The following is a 24,538-nucleotide window of genomic DNA, read 5'->3' on the forward strand; positions in this document are numbered from 1 at the left end:
TGCAACCATCTCATCCTCTGTCATCCCCTTCTCCTCCTACCCTCAATCTTTCCCAGCATCAGGGTCTTTTCAAATGAGTCAGCTCTTCACATCAGGTGGCCAAAGTATTGGAGTTCCAGCTTCAACATCAGTTCTTCCAATGAATACCCAGGACTGATCTCCTTTAGGATGGACTAGTTGGATCTCCTTGCAGTCCAAGGGACTCTCAAGAGTCTTCTCCAACACCACAGTTCAAAAGCATCAATTCTTCTGTGCTCAGCTTTCCTTATAGTCCAACTCTCATATCCATACGTGACTATTGGAAAAACCATAGTCTTGACTAGACGGATCTTTGTTGACAAAGTAATGTCTCTGCTTTTTAATATGCTGTCTAGGTTGGTCATAATTTTCCTTCTAAGGAGTAAGCATCTTTTAGTTTCATGGCTGCAGTCACCATCTGCAGTGATTTTGGAGCCCAAAAAAATAAAGTCAGCCACTGTTTCCACTGTTTCCCCATCTATTTCCCATGAAGTGATAGAACCGGATATAATGATCTTTGTTTTCTGAATGTTGCGCTTTAAGCCAACTTTTCACTCTCCTCTTTCACTTTCTTCAAGAGGCTCTTTAGTTCTTCACTTTCTGCCATAAGGGTGGTGTCATCTGCATATCCGAGGTTATTGATATTTCTCCCAGCAAACTTGATTCCAGCTTGTGCTTCTTCCAGCCCAGCGTTTCTCATGATGTACTCTGCATATAAGTTAAATAAGCAGGGTGACAATATACAGCCTTGACGTACTCCTTTTCCTATTTGGAACCAGTCTGTTGTTCCATGTCCAGTTCTAACTGTTGCTTCCTGACCTGCATACAGGTTTCTCAAGAGGCCGGTCAGGTGGTCTGGTATGCCCATCTTTTTCAGAATTTTCCACAGTTTATTGTGATCCACACAGTCAAAGGCTTATGGTATAGTCATTAAAGCAGAAATAGGTGTTTTTCTGGAACTCTCTTGCTTTTTCACTGATTCAGCAGATGTTGGGAAGAGGGATGAGATTATGTATATACACATATAGCTGATTCACTTCATTGTGCAGCAGAATCTAGCACAGCATTTTAAAACAATTATACCCCGATAAAAAATAATAATAAAGTATTATAACATCTACAAATTATTTTGAAAAACTTTAGTAAAAAATGATACAGGAAAAAAGACCGAGATCTAATCACACACCATAAAACATCCACCCGCCCCAACTCCCAGCCAAAACCCACTGCCATATTAGTATAGGTCTATTTATAGCAGTTCCTTTTACCCAGTCCATCATGCCTGGCTATCAAAGGAGTTACAGAACATACTAAGAAGCAATATAAAAAAAGCTGTGGCTTTTGTGTCTCTGTATTAGCAGATGGATTCTTTATCTCTGAGCCACCATATAATCAGAAAATATTCTATTATCATATTTAAAATGAAGAAAACTAGTAGCTGTTTTCAACATTAGCTGAATAAGATTAACATTGCCAAAATACCTGTTGTTGACAAATGCAAAAATGCTAACTTACAAGATACAGGTTGAAAAATAAAAATGTAAGTTGTTGATTTCAAGTTAATATTCATGGTTTGAAATTTAGTATAATGTATGGGAATACAGCAATCTATAGAATTCAGTGCATTACAAGTCTTATCTTGACACCCTAAGCCATAAGAACACCTAGTATCCAGACCTTGGTTTCTAGATACCATTCTTCAATAAAAGAACTAGAGCTCTTTGACGGAGAAGGCAATGGCACCCCACTCCAGTACTCTTGCTTGGAAAATCCCATGGACGGAGAAGCCTATTAGGCTGCAGTCCATGGGGTCGCTGAGAGTCGGAGACGACTGAGCGACTTCACTTTCACTTTTCACTTTCATGCATTGGAGAAGGAAACGGCAGCCCACTCCAGTGTTCTTGCCTGGAGAATCCCAGGGACGGGGGAGCCTGGTGGGCTGCCGTCTATGGGGTCGCACAGAGTCGGACACGACTGAAGTGACTTAGCATAGCATAGAGCCCTTCGAGGAATGGTTGATTCCAGGGAAAATGAAAAATGAGCTTGCAGTATCTTATGTTGTCAGAAAGTAAGGAAGATGCTCATAAAAGAATGGGAAATGGTGAAGAACACAGGAACCAACTGGATGGAATTACTAATGGCCAAATATAGGACAATTCAAGCAACAAAAATAAATACAGTACTGGAATAAAATATATACAAGTTAACACAGATATTTTTTAAAATTGAATAAATAAAAGATAAAAAAGATGTCTTTTTATTATATTAGAATTTCAATTAGTAAGTGTAGAAGGTATGATGGAAACAGAAAATCACAATGCAATAATAGTAATGGTTGTAGGCGAGCATCAACAATGAATGCTAAGATTAGTGGGCAAATGTATGATGAAAAATAGGATATTTGCATAGTCTCATGGTATTTCTCCAAAAGTAATTATTATGCAAAGGGAAAAATAGTAACTTTACAGTGGGAAACCTGGTTGATAGGCATCACTGCAAACGAGTGATCAGAGTGCAAAAGGGCAACAGACATCGTGTGCCTTCTGCTGGGATGCACTGGGAAGGGCATCACATTTTGTGGTATTCTTCCCAAAAATGGGCTTCCCAGGTGGTTCAGTGGTGAAGATACACCTGCCAGTGCAGGAAATGTAAGAGACGCGGGTTCGATCTCTAGGTCAGGAAGATCCCCTGGAGGAGGAAATGGCAGCCCACTCCAATATTCTTACAGAAAATTCCATGGACAGAGGTACATGGCAGGCTACAGTCCATGGGGTTGCAAAGAGTCGGGCATGACTGAGCATACAAGCGCACGCACACACACACACACACGCACACGCACACGCACGCGCACATGCGCATTTGCTAACAATACAGAACCTCAATCCAATCATGAGCAAACATCAAGCAAACTTAAATTCAAGGACATTCTTCAAAATGTCTAGTCATACTTTTGAAAAGTGTCAACTATAGTTATATATATGCTAAGTCACTTCAGTTGTGTCCAATTCTTTGTGACCCCGTGGACCGTAACCCGCCAGGCTTCTCGATGTCTGGCTCTAGGTGATCACATCTTGATAGTTACGCAAGGTGCTAATATTAAGGGAGGCTGGGTGAAGGACTCTCTGTACTATTTTTTCAACTTGTCTGCCAGTCAAAAATTATTTTCAAGAAAAAGTTAAGGAAAAATCTTGTATGATTTTATTAAATGATTTTTTTTCTAAGATGGGTCCTTAATAATCTACTCAACATTACAGAGAAATCTGGAAGTCAGTAAGTCTAGCCCTTGGATTACAGAATCAGATTTTAGAGTTTAAAAAGACCCTTGGATAAGCATTCCACAGTTCCACATCACTTTCAGGTGTGGAGAGTAAGACCCAGAGGCACGGAGTTACTAAAACCTTTGTTCTAGAACTCAAGTCTTTTATCTGTCTATTCATTTTTACGTCTACTTTATGACACTGCTGGATTGAAATCCAAGAACTTTCACTTGATTTAATTCAATTTAATCTAAATTCATAAGATATTTTATAAGAAACATAATATTCTAATGTCTAATATATTTATAATGAAATTATGAAAATCTTGCTCAAGAAGAACACAATGTTTTGCTTTTCATAAAACCTTGAGTAGCACTTTGAGAAGTAAAAATAAACTTTGTAAGATTGAATTTAGTTCAAACTACAAATCAATTTCAAGGAGCTCAGGGTTTGATTAAAATTCATTATTCCCTTTGGTTAAAGTCACCCTTTCATTTCTTCTTGCATGTGAGTTTGCTTGGGTGTTTGCTCACATTCACACACACACACACACACAGAGCATTCGTTAAAATATGAAATATGATAGGTCATTTTATGTCATTTAGTATAATTGTCTGAGATGGCTCCATGATATAATCTTGTGTATTAGGGGCCAGAGCAAGACAATGATAGTCTTGGCACTCAGCCCATGTTTACCTTCAGTTTTTATTGCCGGTAAGATTTCTATTTCTCAACAAAACCTTCTCCACCCTACAAAGTCTGCACTATGCATCTACCAGATGGCCTTGTTATACAATCAAGTTTAATGGGATTAGACCAGATCACCGAATTTTAGAGATTCTTCACTACCACAGCTATTTCTTCTCTGAAATGCTATCACTCAAATAATGTATCTAATATACTCCTCTGGTCAACTCGAGTTTTAAAAAGCACCAACATAGATACCTGAACATATTTGCATTTTCTTTTTCCAAAAAAAGAATTCCGGTGCCAGAAATGAAAGTACTTAGGACTACTATTTATGTATGTATGTGATAACAATATTTATTGGAAGACGTCTAAAAAAAATACTGTGTGGTTAAGCAAGATGTTAGGAAGATTATTCCAAATATTTCTAGAGTAGAACTTCTTTGTCTCTATAGCTGAATCTCCCCAGGCTGATCTATTATTACATTCTACTTTTCTCAGGTAAACTGGATCAAAATTCCAGAGTCATCTTTTTATAAATATATTTTTTAAATATTTTTTATATACTCTTGTGTCATGTGGGATCTTCAGTTGCAGCACGTGAACTCGGCTGCTGCATGTGGGATCTAGCTCCCCGACCAGGGATTGAAACCAGGACGCCTGCTTTGGGAGCACATTCTTAGCCACTGGACCAGCAGGAAAGTCCCCAGAGTCATCTTTAACGTCACTGATTATTCACCCTCACCGCCTTTATGTTCCATCAGAGCCGGTCTTTACCGAGTCTTGCCCATTTTCTTTACACAATTCCCTCAGTTCCTTCCTTTTGGTTGCCGTTATCATCACCCCAGTTCAACCCCAGTTGATATTGCCAATGCTGGATATATAAGAGAGGTGGGTTCGATCCCTGTGCTGGGAAGATCCCTTGGAGGAGGGCGTGGCAACTCACTCCAGTATTTTTGTCTGGAGAATTCCATGGACAGAGGAGCCTGGCAGGCTACAGTCCACAGGGTCGCACAGAGTTAGACACAACAGCAGCAACTTAGCATGCATGCAGACGGCCAGTTAACAACGTTATAATAGTTCAGGTGGACAGCAGAGTGACTCGGCCATACATATACATGTATCCATTCTCCCACAGACTGCCCTCCCATCCAGTCTGCCACAGAACACTGGCGTAACAGGAATTTGATATATGGTTCTCAACTTGGCAGAGTCCCAATAACTATGTTCTTGTTCTCATATTCCTGTTGGTCAGGGGCAGGGGAAGCAAATGAAGTAGTGCAAATTAAGATTGGGGACCACGGACATTGAATAAGCAGAAGAAAATAATATCAGCTAATGTGTGTAAGAAAAAGACTACCTCCAGGGGAGTGGGATGAATTGGGAGATTGGGACTGACATATATCCACTACTGATACTATTAACACATATAAAACAGATTACTAACGAGAAGCTCTATGGCACAGGGAACCCTACTCAGTGCTCTGTGGTGACCTAAATGGGAAGGAAACCCAAAGGGGATGTATGTACACATATGACTGATTCACTTTGCTGTACAGCAGAAACTAATACAACATTGTAAAGCAACTATACTCCTGTAACGGAGAAGGCAATGGCAGCCCACTCCAGTACTCTTGCCTGGAAAATCCCATGGATGGAGGAGCCTGGTAGGCTGCAGTCCATGGGATCGCTAAGAGTCAGACACGACTGAGTAACTTCACTTTCACTTTTCACTTTCATGCATTGGAGAAGGAAATGGCAACCCACTCCAGTGTTGTTGCCTGGAGAATCCCAGGTTCGGGGGAGCCTGGTGGGCTGCTGTCTATGGGGTCGAACAGAGTCGGACACAACTGAAGCAACTTAGCAGCAGCATACTTCTGTAAAAATTAATTAATAAAAAAGAAAAAGAATATATCCAAAATATTGCATTGTTTTAAAGACATGATTGAATGCTACTGTTTATTAAACTGTGCTCTATATAGTCTCATAGTAATTTAAACTTCATTTAATATTACATCAGTTCAGTTCAGTCCCTCATTCATGTTCGACTCTTGGAGACCCCATGGACTGCAACACGCCAGCCCTCCCTGTCCATCACCAACTGCCAGAGTTTACCCAAACTCACGTCCATTGAGTCGGTGATGCCATCCAACCATCTCATCCTCTGTCATCCCCTTCTCCTCCTGCCCTCAATCTTTCCCAGCGTCAGGGTCTTTTCAAATGAATCAGCTCTTTGCATCAGGTGGCCAAAGTATTGGAGTTTCAGCTTCAGCATCAGTCCTTCCAATGAACACCCAGGACTGATCTCCTTTAGGATGGACTGGTTGGATCTTCTTGCAGTCCAAGGGACTCTCAAGAGTCTTCTTAACACCACAGTTCAAAAGGTCAATTCTTCGGCGCTTAGCTTTCTTTATAGTCCAACTCTCACATCCATACATGACCACTGGAAAAACCATAGCCTTGACTAGATGGACCTTTGATGGCAAAGTAATGTCTCTGCTTTTTAATATGCTGTCTAGGTTGGTCATAACTTTCCTTCCAAGGAGTGAGTCTTTTAATTTCATGGCTGCAGTCACCATCTGCAGTGATTTTGGAGCCCCAAAAATAAAGTCAGCCACGGTTTCCACTGTTTCCCCAACTATTTGCCATAGATGATCTCATTTCATCCTTATACCAACATACTACTATTTGAGTTTACAGATAAGGAAATTCAAGTTCAGAGAGGTTAAGGAACTGTCGTATTTTTATATAGCTAGAAGATAGCAGAACCAAGTTTTAAACCTATACTGTCTATCTCTAGAATCCTAGAATGCAGTTTTTCAGTGTCTTATGTGGCCCAACGCATCTGGAAGTGCAGTAGCTTTGATTCTGTTTATGTTAGTCAGACGAGTCATCATTCCTACTCTAAGCCATTTTACAACACGTCGTAAAATTCCTCTCCCAACCTAGAAAGTGAGAGCACACACAGCCCAGTGAAGTCGGTATTATTGGCCCCATAATACCAGATAAGGAGGCTTCCCAGGTGGCACAGTGGTAAAGAATCTGCCTGCAATGCAGGAGAAGTGGGTTCTATCCCTTGGTCAGGAAGATCCCCTGGAGAAGGAAATGGCAACCCACTCCAGTATTCTTGCCTGGGAAATCCCAGGGACAGAGGAGCCTGGTGGGCTACTACAGTCCAAGCGGACACAAAGGGTCAGACTCAACTGAGTGACTGAGCACTGCCAGGAATTGGAAGCTCAGAGAAATCAATTAACTTTCCATTATCACACAGTTTATCAGTGACACATGGGAATCTGAACCTAGACAGTCCAATTTCCCTTCCCCTTCACAGCCATTTTGCCAATTTTAACATGGTTGTATTGATATTGGTTTGATGTTTCCCCAAAAAAAGTAGTGTCATCCAACTTTACCCCATGTACTCTCCTGCTATATGTGTGTACGCACACACACACACACACACACATATGTATATACACATATAAGCGGGAAAGTGAAAGCGAAAGTCACTCAGTCATGTTTGACTCTTTGCAACCCCATGGACTGTAGCCTGCCAGGCTCCTCTGTCCATGGGATTTTCCAGACAGAATACTGGAGTGGGTAACTGTTCCCTTCTCCAGGGGATCTTCCCAACCCAGAGACTGAACCCAGGTATACAGAGGAGAGAGATTCAGAAATAATATTCCAAGGAATATGAACTATATTTATCTTAATATATAAACTATATTTATCTATGCAGTGGCTGGCATGGTTTGGGCTCTTAATTATCAGGAGTAACACTGGCTGTAATGGTAATAATGTTAGCAACATAAATGGCCCATGCCTGATTTTTGCCAGCATTCCTTTTTTCCCCAAGACAAGAAGACTGGTCCTGCCCAAACACAGAATATCTATAACTTGCGAAACCACCTTTGCATGTTTATGCTTTTGATATTTCAAGGTACTAAGTAATCTGATTTTTAATCAGTCTAGGGGATGAAATAGCCATGTGAGTGAGTGAGTGAGTGAAAGTTGCTCAGCCATGTCCGAGTCTTTTGTGACCCCATGGATTGTACAGTTCCATGGAATTCTCCAGGCCACAATACTGGAGTGGGTAGCCTTTTCCTTCTCCAGGGGATCTTCCCAACCCGGGACTGAACCCGGGTCTCCCACGTTGAAGGCAGATTCTTTACCAGCTGAGCCACAAAGGAAGCCCAAGAATACTGGAGTGGGTAACCTATCCCTTCTCCAGCGGATCTTCCTGACCCAGGAATCAAACTGGGGTCTCCTGCATTGCAGGTGGATTCGTTCCCAGCTGAGCTACCACTTAGTTATGATTAACTTTCTGTCTTTCCTTGCACAGTACCCCTCCCCCAAATCTGCGGAGCACAGTGTCTAGCCGATAGTAAATACGACTACATATTTCCTAAATAAATGACAGAATTTCTCACTTATTTTCCTTTTAGACTTTGAACTAGAGGGACAAATACAGAAATTTTGATGAGCAGTTTAAAAATAATTTTTATTCCTTCATTTAAAAATAATTTTTTTTCTTTTAAAGTACTTTCATCATTTCTTGACACAACACTGATATCTTGGGGGTATTCTGTTTTACTTTATAGGGGAGTCATAATGGTTATCTATTTTGATGCTTGCACAATCCCCAAGACAACTCTGACTTTCTTTGGAAAACATAGCCATTTGCCTCAAAGTCTATGAGATTTCCTTCCCAGGACTTGGGACTGAGGTAAATTACAGTCTCTTTGGATGAGCACGACTGCAACATGCAAATTCTGGCACCAAAACAGCACTTGGTGCTCAGAGAAATACAGTACGCTGGACAGCAGAACAGATGCACAGAGAGAGAGACCAGAGAAGGAAAGTCCTGACAGGCTTGGATCCCAGTCAGTCCCTTCCAATGTCTGGGCAGAATCCTTGTCCTTAGGTTCCCTTGAGTTATTTCTGTAGCCTTAATATAAACAGCTCCTTTTATGGCTTAAGGCAGGTTAAACAGGTCAGTTCCTAACAAATGTGACAATATATTTAAAATGAAAAGTAGTAAGGCATTGTTTTAAATGCACAGATAACTTCTAGGAAATGTTGAGCATTGTAAGAAATACTTTCAGTGGGATTTCCTTAACATCCTCAGATGAGGCGACTGCATAGGTGTGCCCTGGCATCACCACCCAGAGGCAATCCACAGAAAAGAGCCTCAGGTTGGTTTGACAGCTGAGTGAAGAGTAAATAAAATGCTGGAGCTCAGCTAGTAGGTTAGGGTTAGAATTCACATCCCTCTGTTGTGAGCATGGGAAACAGGCACTCCTGAGCAGCGTTTCTCAAAGTACAGTCCTGGGTAAAAGCACAAATCCCTGAACCGCATTCCAGAGCCAGGAAGTCAAAACATCTGAATGGGTGCAATGCATTCAGCTGCAGAATCCCATGGATAGAGGAACCCGGCAAGCTGTGGCCCAGGGGGGTCACAAAGAGTTGGGCACGATGAAGGCAACAGCACGCACGCTTGTAACAGGCACAACAGGTAACTGGCGTCACGATGTTTCAGAATCTGCTACTCAGGATGTGGTGTGAAGACCAGCAGTGTCACCAGTGAGGGTGTCACCAGGGAACGTGCTGAAAATGAGGAGTCTTGCCCACCCTCTTGACCTACTGAATCAGGATCTGCATTTGAACAAGATGCCCAGGTGATCCAGATGTTCATTAAAGTGGGGGAATCTTGCTTAAGATCATTAGTTCCCTGCCTGGTTGTACACTAGAAAGACCCAGGTCACTTAAACACATGACTGTGGTCTGAGTTCCACTCCCTGGAGACTCTGAATTAACTGCTCTGCAGGGTGACCTGAGTATAAGGATTTTTAAAATTTCCCCAGAGGATCCTAATGTGTAGCCAAGATTGAGAACCACTGCTTAGCAGGTATGAGGAGATACACCCTAGGAGAAGAAATTCAGTTTGTCAAATGGATTTTAAAGCTCATAGAAGGGACAATGATCTGAAGATAGATTTCTTTTGATTTGAAGGAGCAAGACCCCAGACGGAAAGAGAACTGCATTTCTTTATAATTTCCTGAAAAGACTGACTGGTTTGGAAAATCACAAGACAGATCATGGAGAATGAGAACACAGAGTTTGCAAAGTAAACTATAGAGTCTAGAAAGCATGCCACCCAATAACCTTTTGGGGGAAAAGAGGGTTTTTGCTACAATACTTCTCAAGCAAAACCCAAGAAGATTGCAGCCCTCTTAGGTGCTGGAGTAACAGATGCTTGGGTGGAAAATTAGCAATGGCCAAAGGAAGAATAAGCTTAAAGGCAATTTCTGAAACCTGAAGACCCTGACCTATGAGTCCCAATGGTGGCACAGAAGCACCTGCTGAGGGGGAATCAGAAGAGGCCAAAATAGGACAAGGAGGAACCAGGACACATGGAACTTTTGACCAGCGGCCACTGCGCAAACCACTGGATTAATCACCAAAGCTTGAGCAACATGTCAAACACTGAGAGACTGAGCCATCCTTCAGCCAGAGGCCAACAACTACAGGTTATGTCCTTAGTCCAGGAACCCCTTTCTCTATCCCTGGACAAAAGGCTCCCCACCTTTGCTGTTCCATTTCTTGGCAGAGTTGCTGCAGAGGGAGGAAAGAGAGAGTTTTGAATCCAAACACATATTTACCCAAGTGATATTAAGTCTTGAATCTAGACATGACTGCAAGATTGAGGTTTTCCAATACCATAGTGGGAATGGAGGCTTGAGGGTTAAAGGGCATTTGCTTATAGAAAAATGAGGAAAGTTCCATGTCTGATTCCTGAATTATGCCTGCAAATTTCCAATCTGCTGCACTAGCTAATAGGATCTAGCTACCTGCCCATAAGGCAGTTTTCCTCTCATTAGGTCCCTGGGGACTTGGTGTCAAGACAAAAAGGCTTCTTTGAATGGCATTCATTTTGTAAGAGGATGTTTGCAAGAGGATGAGGATGAAGGAAAATGTTACAAGATCATGAAGCATAAGCAAGCCATCTATAGCTGAGAGAGAACTGGAGCCAGAACTCGGGTCTACTAACCGAGATGCACCCATGAACTCTGAAACCCTCAAGACTATCTTGAGATTAAGAATTCACCTAAGCAGCATGAATGGTCCTGTCTGAGAACAGGATATTTTCTCATAGACAGATGGATACACTGTATTAATATCATTAATCACTGTAAAGTGAATCAGCCTCAGTGGACAAAGTTACTGACCAGTGATGGCCTCAAGTGACCATTTGCTGATTGTTAAGAAGGATGAAAAAAGATATAATCAAGAGATGACATAGTTTGGGAAGACATCACATAGGGAATCTAATTTGGGGATTATTTAAAATAAAATATATATGAGACTCCCCTCCCCCAAAGAAAACCTAACCATCATTGATCAGACAGTATAATAAAACCTAAGAAAATAAATTTCACTAGATGCTCTTCAAATTGCCTCTGCTAGAACACATCCATATAGAATATAATTCTACATCTGCTACGAGCCCACTACAATGTTTATAGTGCCATGAAACATTTCTGGCAAATTTATAAGAATTTGTTGTAGTATCCTTTCTGCCCAATCCAGAGGGGAGAAGAAAGTTGAAGGATTAAAATTAGTAATGTATATTTCAGCAACCAGTTTCTCGGAATGCTGCCCCAGACCAGAAAAAAGCTCTACATATGGAAAATACTCAATGAGGATAGAAGTGATAAAAAGAGACAAGGTCTCAATAAATGGTCAAAACTGTCAGTGAACTATTAATGATCTTTAAGTATTTGTTGAAACCACCTTAAAATAACCAACACAAAAGGGAAAACTGAACCACAAAACCAAGAAGTCTAATGTTCTCTGCTAATAACCCTGATTACTGAAACAATCCTTTAAGACAAATCCGTACTTTCTGACAGTGTGCATAAAACATGAATTATCTAGCTGTGCTACATGGATTTCTGATGAATCCTCACAATGAATTAGGCAATCAAGAATTGTTTACGATCTGTATCAAGAACCAGTTCCTTTTGCTTTGCTTTAAAACAGTCTATCTTTGGACAACCCCCAAACACGGGTGGAAAATATTTATGCTCCCAAACCATGAGTTTTAGGACAGAAATGTTGAGGTTCATAAGTGAATTCATAGGAACTATGAGCTCAACAGGGAATTATAGGGTTAAAATAAATTACTCTAAAAAGGTCTCTGACGTAAGCTGTCTTGGTCCATGGAGACCAGATTACTGCGGGGTTTCAAATAAAAATTTTTGCTACAAAGTTGATAAGTTTTATGTCCAATGCAGTTTTTTTAAAAGCCATCTTGCTTTTTTAACATCATCTCTTGACAGGAAAAGGAGTGTTTGTTTTGTCTGTCTTCAGACTCTCCGGAAAATTGCTCTAGAATGGTACCCAAAGAACCTGTGCATGCGCAAGCTCAGCCTGCACAAGAGAGCTGCTTAAACACGCTGCAAGGTCCAGAGAATGGTCCTTTCTAGGAAGCAGACTTTCTCATGTGAAAAGGAAGAAAAACTTACCAGGGTAATCATTCTTGTCTATGTCTGAATCTCCTCTTAAAGTAAAGCCGAATCCAGAAGGGACAGCCTGGGAGGCCCACACTCCTTGCAGAATCTGGGAAGGCTTGGTGTTTAAGCCATTCTTGTTCCCGTTGTAAATGAGCACTTTTCCTCTTTGATCCTTGCCTGCAAAGGGCGCACCAATGGCAACATCTGCAGACAGAGACACATCATTTCTCATTAAAGAAGAATGTTAGAGAATTAAGTACAAACAGCAACAACCCAAAGGGCTTCTTCGGTTTTCCAGAAAAAAATGTGTAGGACTACAGCAAGAGGAAATTATCCATTGCCTTTCATCCATCCAAAAAATATTTACCAAGTGCATACTATGTGTCGGGTACAGTGGATTCAGTGGTGAACCAGACACTGATTTTCAAAAGTTTATACTCTAGCGCGGGGAATAGACAATTTGAACAAAGAAATAATCAGGGGGGACTTCCCTGGCCTTCCAGTGGTTAAGACTCCATCCTTCCAATGTACGGGGCACGGGTTCAATCCCTGTTTGGGAAACTAAGATCCCGTTTGCTGGGCAGCATGGTTGAAAACACACACACACACACACACAGAATCAAGGAAAGATTGAAAAGTGACAAATGCTATGTAGAGGATTTTAAAAATACTGATGTGATGGAGAGTGACTGGATTCTTATTTTAGATGAAGTGTTCAGACAAGATGTCTATAAGGTTGACCTAGAAACTGAAGTCTGGGGACGAGATGAAACGAACCATGTGGAATCAGAAGGAAAAGCAGTCCAAGAAGAAGGGAAGACTGTATAAAGGCCCAGGGATGCAAGGAGCTTGGCCCACCTGAAGAGCAGCCAGAGGGTGGTCTACGTGGAAACTTAGTAAGGGATGGGGAAGAGCTGGGTCAGTGCACTGGGCTGGATAGACCAGTTGAGGCACATTTGCAGGGTACTTAGAGTTTCTTGTTAAAAGAAATAAACATCTTCTTTCACAAAGATTACATTCTTGAATGATGACATCATCCCATGATGTAGGCAAGAGTCATTTCATAGTCGAGGCCTCTGAGAAACTGGGAAAGAGCCCTATCGACCATCTCCCACTTAAACTTAGGACTAAATGAAAATGACCTTCTGTGTTCAACAGGATTGTTCTAAACAATGCACCTAACTACTTAGGTTTACATGAAAAAGAGCACCAATAACACAATAGCATAACAATTCTGTGCCACGGACATCACTGCGCATCCTCATTTTGTCCTCTATTTATCTTTGTTCCTAAGTAAGTCTGATAAGACTACATAAATTGTAAATTGATTTTTACTATATAACAAGGATCATAAACCCACTTTCACTTAACAGGTAAGGATAAACTCTCAAAAAACTCAGCCTGTTGCAGAAGGAAAGGGGTACCTTTCTCATATCCTCTGAATCCATGAGTTGACATCTGTCCCCTGGTTTCATCCCATTTTGGCATCATTTTAGAGATACCAAGGCTCAGAGAGACAGAACCCCTTTTAGGTCATTAGAAATGTCTCTCTTAGCTCTCAAAAGTATCATTAAAGGTTTGAGAGACAAGACAAAAAGAAGAGAAGAGAATGAAAAAGATGATTCCACCAATAATTTAGCATTATTTATTTCATTTGGTGTTCAGGAATAGGGCAGTTTTTGAAAGCAACACATCAGTTGAAGATGAACTTGTCTTTTTTTAAAAAATTTCCCTGGAACCATGAGCTTTTAATATGCCTTTATGTTTTATGGTGCTTTAAAAGTTACCATACATTGCTAAGACATGTTTTTTCAAAGAAATCATAAAAGTACATGACCATGTGCCAAAGGTATTAATGAATACTTTGATTTGATGGGAATACTCCCTAAGCTCTTTTGTTGGAGCAAAATCCTGTTACTCCCTTGAATGTCAAGAAACCCGTTATACCTTGGTCCTTTAAGGCCCTGAAAATGTATGCAAAATTTTGTGTGAGCTGTCATGTTTTACTGAGAAGAGGGTACTTAGAAGGCATTCTAAGTTTGATCCCTGGGCCAGGCTCCTCTGTCCATGGAATATTCCAGGCAAAAATACTGGATTGGGTTGCCATTTCCCCCGCCAGGGGATCTTCCTGACCTAGGGATCAAACCCACATCTCTTGTGTCTCCTGCATTGGCAGGTGGATTCTTTACCACTGTGCCATCTGGGAAGGCCCAACATCTATATTAGCCCAAACTAAATAAAGTTTAAATTACCTTGAAATTTTAGATAATTTATTAAAGACCAATCATAAGAACTGTTTCACATACAGCACCGTGAAATCTGTTGCTTGCTTCATGTAACAGTAACATGATCTTATGGCACATAAGTAATTTCCATGCAGTGGTATAAATTACCATTGTATCCATCTTGGTTCAGGTCTCCTAAATGTGCCACAGCACTGCCGAATCTCCCGAAAACCTCGGTGCCTGCGAGCACCTGCGGGTCTCTGAAGACGAGGGCGCTCTCTTGCAGATATAGATAAACTTGCCCTACCTCTCTGGGGCTGCTCTCAAATTCACGTTCCATAAAGAGAGGTGCCCCAATCAGTATGTCATCCATCCTGCAGGGACCAGAGAGAGAACAGCACAGACATGAGCTGCTTTTGGGTAGACTTCTAATCAATGAGACGAGTACATTTCCACTGGTTTATTTCTTTTTCCAGGAGGCATTTTACAGTCATCATATTTCTTTCATTGCTTTGTTATGTCTTCAGAATAGAATGCCATAAGAAAATAAGAGTTGCTGAATTATCACATTGAACCTTTCAAACTATGTTAAAAATGACTACTTTAAGAAAACCACAGATATTTCACTCTTTTCAGCTTTTTAGCCTATTTCCAGGAAACATACTTACACAAGTAAAACATATCAGAAAGACCTAACTAGGTTTTTGAAAATATGGATGAAAATTTGTCCACAATTTATTTAATTGTACATTTATATTACGAAGTCTTCTTGCAGTGATAAGGTTTAAAATAAAGCCTATCCTCCTCTTTTCTTTCGGCACCTCCATTTAAATAAAACAGAGGCCAGAGAAGGTTCTCATACTAACTAGAAAGGCAGAAAATAAAACTTTCCTCCCAAATACAAATTTAGGTTTTTCCTTTGTGAAAGTAGATGTTATCACAGAAAACTAGTAGATAATTTTTCAGACTGATAACATTTCAAGAAAGAAATAGCAATTGATTGCTGGTGGTGGTGGTGGTTTAGTCTCTCAGTCGTGTCTGACTCTTGTGACCCCGTGAAGTATAGACGGGCAGGCTTCTCTGTCCATGGGATTTCCCGGGCAAGAATAGTGGAATGAGTTGCCATTTCCTTTTTCCAGGGGATCTTCGCCATTTTCCTTTTCCAGGGATCGAACCTGCATCTCGTGCACTGCAGGTGGATTCTTTACCAACCGAGCCACTAGGTAAAATATTTTCTTAAAACTATTCCAAATGCATTTTCTCACTCTGCTTCCATGGTCTGGGCCAAGAGGGAGGTAGGGACTGGGGTTGTTCCAAGCTTCGGGATTTTCCTTGGAGGAAAATGTTCAATTTCTTATGTATTTATTTTTAAATTTTCTGTTATTATTATTGCCAGGATGAAGAGCTATTTGTTAAACACCTAATTGTGTGCGCCGCTGCCTTGAAGTTCAAAGGCATGTAAATCCCCTGGTCCTCTAGCGCTGAGATTGATGGGGACCATTTTCCCATTCTCCAAAGAAGGAGCAAAGCCATACAATTGGTCCCTGAGGATATAACATGACAGGGGACTGACACATTGCCTTACTGTGTTTCTCACCGCCAACACTCGGGAGTTCTAGAAATGCAAAATTATTCGACCTATCATTGTGAAAGATTAGCACATCCGTGCAATCTTTGGATTCTTGGAGGAGTATGACAACATTGATTTATTTTCATAGAGATACATTTCCCTAGATATTTAAGTGTAAGTCTTCTAAAATGTTCTAAATGCCAAAAAGGAGAAAGACATTTGTTCTCAATTTATAATTGTGTTCTCATAAAGCTGAAAGACAATAACTGTCTTGGATTCAATTGGTTCAATGTGCCTTGTAGAATATTTTGCACTTAGTGCCAAAATTATGTTAACAGTAATACTACTTAACTGTCACAGTATATATTATTGTTTAGGCTGGTGTTTTAAAATCTTGATTTAAAACTCATTAGTGAATTCTGAGGAGAAGGCAATGGCACCCCACTCCAGTACTGTTGTCTGGAAAATCCCATGGACGGAGGAGCCTGGTAGGCTGCAGTCCATGGGGTCGCTGAGAGTCAGACACGACTGAGCGACTTCACTTTAACTTTTCACTTCCATGCATTGGAGAGGGAAATGGCAACTCCAGTGTTCTTGCCTGGAGAATCCCAGGGACGAGGAAGCCTGGTGGGCTGCCGTCTATGGGGTCGCACAGAGTCGGACACGACTGAAGCCACTTAGCAGCAGCAGCAGCAGTGAATTGTGAAATCAATTTAATGGGTTTTGACAAGCAATTTTGAAAAATGAAATAGAAAATATGAGTGAATGCATGGCACATAATAAGAGTAAGTACTGTTCCGTGAAACCTTCTGTTTCAGTTGTGTGTGTATACTGGGTTGCAATGTCAAATGTATTTCTAATTATGAACCCACAGGCCAAAAAGCCACTGAAAAACTATTGCAGTAGGCCATGCATGCTATTAGGCTATTTCAAAATTTATTTTTCAAATCCTTTTTTTGAATAGACTCAATTCAAGTTTAAAGTTTAACAATATTTATTAGTAAGGATGCTTTTCACTGAACTTCTGAAAAAGCAGTTGTATAACAGCTGGGTACTATTCTAAAAATATATATATATAAGATTATATAATCTCAAAAAAGAACAATGATGAAGAAATACTATTTATGATGAGGTTTTCACTAAAAGCCACTTTCTCTGCTTGGGTCATGTCGGTGGTTTGGATGAGATCTAAGGCATAAAAGTAGGATATATACACTAAACTTCATCTTATCTGAATTGTCTAATATTTGAGCATAGTTCTTTTTCAGTTTCTATGCATTTATTTGTGTCTCTTTTTTATGTCTAAAAAAGTATTATGTCCACTCTAACAATATAATGTAAGACGCAGGTTCTCGTCCTTTCACGTGTTGTTAGAGGCAAAACATTATAAATATTTTTCTGAAGAGAAAAGCATAAATATACTGAGAGAGGGGGGATGAGGGAACCTATCAACGAGAATATTCATTATGAAGAATCTGAATTTAAGTTTTCTACAGCCAAATAGCATTTAATATGTTGATTTAACTTTAACCCATAAAATTTTCCATTTCTTCTTCTTTCTCAACAGTTCTTAGTGTATGCTAATACCCAAGACTGATTTTCAGAATGTAGTTATTTATTAAGAGAAGGCAGGTTAGGAGGCTTTATATTAGAATTGATATCTAATCGATATAATTGTTTTATGACAGGCAAAAACTAATATGGCTTATCAATTACATTACAGAAATCAATTCAATCTGCAGCTTCTTTATGCTTTAATTTTCTAGATTTTCTGCTTAATCGCATCATAACAATTTCTCCTCTTTGAGAGAATCCACTTGGACTAAATCTGGCACCAAAACACAGTTACTCAAAGCTGCTTCCTTTCAAATAAATTTTCTCTAAAGTGCTCTCAAGTTAACCAACTGCTAAGAATCTCTAAATTTAGTTCCTTTGAGATCTGCCGAGGCTAGGACAATCCAATGGATTAAATTGTATTTCTGTGAATTTCTGAAATAGTATAAATACTAAAAGGGTCAAAAAGCCATAAGAAAATAAAAAACAGATCTGCTTAAGTTCAAGAGGAAAATACTATCTCCCTTTGTTGTTAAGTTTGTCCAGAAATTCCTAACAGAGTTTACACAGAAAGACTTCACTGCTCTGGTTGTTTTAAGATAACTAAACTGAAATTAATTTCAGCAGCTTGTGAATATTTTCAAAACAGTCCCAGGCTTGACCCTATCAATGACCAATCAGCATGCACACAACTGTTTAGTCTAAATTTTTGAAGTCTACTTCTGATACCTGGGTGTTTCTTTAAATAAAAAAGATACTGGGGAAATCCTCACCAGTTTATTAATTTGGTCACATTAGTTAATGACACCACCTTTTTTCCCCGTGGTGGGTTTTGGAGCATTTGTAGGGACTTTGCTTTTGTTGCGTAGTGGGTAGATAGGATGACGTGTTTACTAGGTGATCTCACATACACTAGTACTTAATTATCCCTCAGATGGAGAAAGGAAAGTCTGCTTCAACCCCACAGAACCTGGGTCCTAACTTCTGAACCGTGAATGGTCAATTAGTTCGGTGATGTTCTTAACCCTAGTCTGAGTCACTGCACAACATTCACTCGGGTCCAGGACTTGAAAGATTTGGGAAAATTAGAGATTGGGTAAAGAATAAGAATTAAATTTCAATTCTAGTATGGAACTCTGCTAAATAATGTTCACTTATCATTCTTTAATCACTGATACATGCTGGGAAAGCTAGAAAGGGCTTTGTGAATTTAAAAAATTGTAGGAATTATAGATTCTCTAAAATTATTTATGAGTTAAACTAATGACAGAAGCCTAGTATGCTTAGTTTTAATATAATCCAACAAACTGATTTTTCTTATAGGCCATGATATTAAAAACCATTGATAACCGATTTTTTTAGCATCATTAAGGACAATATTAAAGTTCTTTGGGTGAAAATAACTGAAATTATGATTTTATATTTTTTGTAAAGTAGAAGTCTGCATTTCTTTATAAAAATAATGGAAACTAATAAAATGCACATTTAATAAACAGATTCTCATCAAAGCCAAAACAGAGTAAAGACTTAAACACAGGTTTAAGTGCTAGAACAGAGCTGGTGTTTAAAGGATGCTCAACAGATATATGTTAAATGAAAGAACAATAAAAAGATATTTTCCAAAAGATACAAAAGTTAACAAACTTATCTCCAATCATAGGGCATCACATAATAAATAAAGTTCATTTCTAGCTATACCAAGGTCATAGCTAATGTCTATCAATGATGTATCTAAAGTGCTTAGCCCAGATCTGGGAACACAGTTAAGATTTTTTAGAGCTGTGCTTCTTATGAAAATGTAAGCTCCATGAAAGCAGAGCCCTATTCATCCTTACTCATCGCTACATTCTGAGCATCCAAGAACTATGTCTGGCATATAGTAGGTGCTCCAACAATACTTGTTGGATAGATAATCAGTTCATCTCAATTTATTGGTTTTCTTATTTAATCATTTGTTTAATCTGTCAGGTGCTTTTAGTGGATCGAGAGATGCTTAATAATGTTTCTTTGAAGTAATGACTTAAACACAACCATAATTTATCATGCTGTTTGATCCAAGTTCAACTGTAATTTACTGCCATAATCTGAAAAAATAGCATTATTATTTTATCTTCTGCATGGATGTTTCTAGTATGCAATAACAGGAGAAACAATATTTATGTGCAAATATTTTATGAATGAATCATGTGCTAAAAAGAGAGATGAGCAAATTCCTCAATGGCTATGGATTTCAAATGGCCAAGTACTATTCAATTCATGAAATTAAAGATAAAACTAAGTATAATAGTGTTTTCTTAGAAGTGCAGATGTGGTAAAGACATTAAAAAGGATGATAGAGAGTTTTTTAGTAGTTATATCCTCTTGCGCTGAAGTAAAAAAAAAAAAACAAGAGAGCCTCTATCTTGTTGAGGAAATATAGAATGATGTATTTCATGAAGAAAAAAATATAACATCTTTAAGGATGACTATAATATTCAGTGAGTGAGGAAGTTCTTATAAACTTACCCATCATTGTTAACATCTGATACTGCAACTGTATATCCAAAATAAGATGCCATCTGCAAAGGAAAACCATAAATAACACATTTTGTGTTCAAAAAGTCATGTCTCAATTTTCCCTGAAAGATTGGCCACATTGCAGTACATCTTTTGCATTTAAATTCATAGACCCTTAGACGTGGACAGAGTCTTAGAGTCATTTAGTTTAACCCCTGACCTAACGCATAATGCTCCCCACAGCAGCCCGGACATCTGCTCGGACAACCTCTGGAGATGTTCAACAATCAATCCATTCAATTTGCAGATAACTTTTAGAATACTTTTTGCTAAAACTGGTCCTTCTATAATATCTAGTCCTCAATCCTCCTGCCTAGTTCTGCAATCTTGAACATCACAGAATAAATCTAATTCCATTTCCATATGAAATCACACATGGAAATGATTGCAGCTCACCATCTTGCTTACAGATATGTGATACCAAAGAAAAGATGACACCCCGTGAGCACACTGACAGAAGTTAAGTAGGACAGACACTCTCGACTTTGGTCTCTGTGTACCACTGAAGCATAAAAAGGTTTTCATTTGGGGCTAAACCATGTCTCAGTATCAATTCAAACTGAGTCTGTTAAGGTTTCTAAGTTGTTTGTGAGTGTGACCAGTATACCTAATCTCTCCACATTCTAGCTCTTATATTTTTGTTTTTCAATCTATGCTTTCAAGATTTATAATCTTTTCAGACTTGGCCCATAGTTTTTGCCTGCCAGGGTTTTTCATTTCCACATCTGCCATCCAACGCCTTAGCTTACTTAGCCTCCGATCACCTCCAAATTTAATCAGCCTATAGTCTACAGTAAACTGTGCTCCATGGAAGGCAGAGATCTTGGTCTGTGTTGTTCACTCTTGTATCTGCATTGTCTGACCAGGTGTAACTCAGGGTAGGTGCCAGATACTCTTTGCAAAAGAAATAAATAGATGAGTTAACAAGTATAACACAATAATTTAATTCTGCCACCTCTTTTCTCTATTCCAAACATATACAGTTGTTATAGCAGGTGGGGCCTTCGGGAGGTAATTAGGTTGTGAGGGTGGAACCCTCATGAACGGGATGAGTGTCCGTAGAGAAGGAACCCCATAGAGCTGCCTTGTCCCTTCCTCCACATGAGGACATAGTGAGAAGATGGCTGTGAGCCAGGAAGCAGGCTCTCACCAGACACAAAATCTGACTACCCTTTGATCTTCGACTTCTCAGACTCCAGAACCATGAGAAATAAAGGTTTGTTGCTTTAGTCATCCAGTCTACAGTATTTTTATGGACTAAGCCCTGGGTACCAGGTGCAAAATTCTCTTTGTTGAGGAAATGAATGCCTCATTTGACTGTGTCATGCAGTAATTCAGTTCTCCCGTGTCTTTTCTTTAATCCGCGCACATGTAGTGAAATTCTTATTTCTGTGTGGCACTGTGTGACCTCACTCAGAGGAATTTCATCATTTATGTATTAAATTCTGAGGTTCAAGATTGAATAACTAGGTGGTATTGAGGATGAAAAGTTACAGAAAGGCCAAATTTAACAATGTTTAAGGAGTTTTTAATGGTAAAAATGTGAAACAAAAAGACAAGAGAGAAGTCTTGCCATATTTTCATACACCATTAATTATCGCCACTTGAAAACAGTTGTTCAAAATGTATAAATTCACCCAACTGCACAATCATCGCAGCCTTATATATCTGTATTTACCACAAGAGTCTCATGAGAGACATTGTTAAATGCTTTGTTGAAAACTGCACAGTCATGGATAGACTAAAGCCCCAATTGGAGCAGAAATGTCAAAAATGCTCTGTATTCTTAACAAAAAACTATCAAAATTGCTTGACAAATATATGATTCCAAATTTCTGTGTCTAGCTAAGAGCTGAGCATTTCAGGATCTTAAAGCTGGATCCTCCTGGGATCCAGCAGGCCAAGATGGTCACTTGGCCGGATTCAAATGTGAGGTTTCTAGAAGTTCCAGAACCTGGGTTGGTGGTTAGGAGAGAAAGTTGGTGGCCTAGAGAGACTAACTCAGTTCAGAATTGCCTCCCTAACACAACAGGGCCACATTCATCCTTTAAAAAAAGTGTGACAAATTTCAACAGGTCATAAGACCCAGGAAAACCCAGAGTGGGGAATGAAGTGTGACCCCAGGTCATCAGGATACCAGCAGCCTGCTTTCAGAGAATTGACCCATTGATAATAAGATCTTAGCCAGTGACAGTGGTTAACGGGCAAAAATCTAGTCCCTGGGAGAAAGGGACCAGAATCAGAGACTTTGTCATCTTCCATATATTTTGGGGTTGGTGAGGGTTCCATTTACTATGAGGGCAGGAAGAGAGTCTAGACCCGCTGACTCTGACCAATATGTGGAAAACTAGAAGAAGCTTGTGTCTTCTCAGAGGGAAGGCGGGTACCCAGAACCAATCACCAGGCAGATTACATACAGGACTGCAACATAATAGGACTATTCTCAGATTTCAGCAATTAGTGGCTTTTTGGAAAATTAATTAGGGTATAGCTGTTTTACAATATTGTGTTAGTCTCTGTTGTATGATGAAGGAAATCAGCTGTATGTATATGTATATCCCCTCCCTCTTGCACCACCCTCCCATTCCACGCCCCATCTCATTCATTTAGGTCACCACAAAGCTCTGTGTGCTGTATAGCAGCTTCCCACTAGCTTGTAGGAAGCATATTCTGCCCTTATATCACCTAGCAGTATATGAAATCATCATGGGCACATACTTGTTTATTAATTAATTGTTATCTCCTCAACTGCCTCCCCTGTAGCGCTGCGTTAGAGTTGGGATCTTGTCTGATACATGGTTATACTCCTAGTGCTTAGAAGAGTTTCTAGAACATAGTAAGTACTAGGTAAATATTTATTTTATGAATGAATAATATGAATATATAATAGTGCAGAGTGACATTCACTATTTGACATTAAAATGTCTTTACCTGTTCACCAGTGAAATTCTGAATAAAGGTCATATCTGTAGAGTTAATGATTGAAACCTGAAATCAGAGAAATTAGATAGGTTATTTCATTTGGTATAGAACTGGAGAACTTTTTTAAAAGTATAACTTAAATCATTTATAAATGTTTGTGAAAAATCATAAATGGTTAGCTCTATATGTAAAAAAAAAAAAAAAAAGCAAGCCCATAGAATGATCTTAAAAAAAAATGCAGTTGAACTTTTTATTTATGGTTTCTGGAATCCTTTCAGACAGAATGCACAATCACTAATTGGATGTAAAGAAATTATATTTGAATTCAAGAATGCTTAGAGCAACTAATTTGATGGTCAGTTATCTAATCAAAAATTTAGTCTAAATTTCATTTCTGAACATATGCTATTATGGGACATTGATGATTATGGCTTCTTGCAAAAAAAAAAAAAAAATTTGAAAGTGTTTTACATATAGCAAAAATATTTCTTTTCAATTCTATCCAGCCAGCCTAAAATCTATAGTTATTACAAGCTGATCAGACTTTTAAAAAATATTTTAAATGCTTTTCTTTTCATAAGACCTACTTATGTTCTTTTCCTATTTTTATGGCAACTAGTGTAATGGGTGTGAATAGTAGCCCTCCAAAATTCATATCTGTCCAGAACTTTGGAAGATGAGCTTATGGGTCTCTATAGAAATAAGTAAAGTTAAGGATCTTGAAATGAAATCATAGTGGCTTTAGGGTGGGCCCTGTGTCCAATGACAGGTGTCCTTATAAAAGGAGGAGAGGACACACAGACATAGATGGAGGAAGACCACACGGAGGCCAGGGCAGAGATGGGAGTGAAGCTGCCACACGCCAAGGGAAGGCAGAGCCACCTGAAGCTGGACGAGGCGGGAAGAGTCCTCCCCCGTGTGTGTGGAAAGGAGCACGACCTGGCCGTCACAACTTGACTTCAGATTTCCAGCCTCCTGAACTGGGAGAGAACAAATTTATGTTCTCAGCCACCCGATTTGGGGTCATTTCTTATGACAGCCCTTGAAAACTAATACACTAGTCACATAACAATCGACCTTGTTGTGTTTACTGTGTGAGGCATATTAAAATGCTGATCATGTCAACAATGGGATCCTCGGCAATTACTCCCAAATTATGCACAGGACGGGGCTAACTTCATGGGTATGTGACCTGTGCAGTCAGGCAGGGCCCTACACTCAGACAAGCCCTATCCT

The 24,538-nt window shown here is 39.5% G+C and overlaps 1 protein-coding gene across 1 annotated transcript in view; it reads right to left on the reverse strand.

Annotated features, from left to right (window-relative positions):
• The window catches only part of ITGA8 (integrin subunit alpha 8), a 189,056-nt gene that overhangs the window by 117,190 nt on the left and 47,328 nt on the right, over positions 1–24,538 (reverse strand). The window contains exons 10-13 of the mRNA XM_061436125.1: positions 23,312–23,368; positions 20,330–20,382; positions 14,869–15,074; positions 12,488–12,679 (exon numbers count right to left, since the gene is read on the reverse strand). Coding sequence (XP_061292109.1) covers positions 12,488–12,679; positions 14,869–15,074; positions 20,330–20,382; positions 23,312–23,368 — 508 coding nt within the window. The remainder of the gene's footprint in view (positions 1–12,487; positions 12,680–14,868; positions 15,075–20,329; positions 20,383–23,311; positions 23,369–24,538) is intronic.

This window comes from Bos javanicus, chromosome 13 (assembly GCF_032452875.1).
Source record: "Bos javanicus breed banteng chromosome 13, ARS-OSU_banteng_1.0, whole genome shotgun sequence".
NCBI classification, from domain to species: Eukaryota; Metazoa; Chordata; class Mammalia; order Artiodactyla; family Bovidae; genus Bos; species Bos javanicus.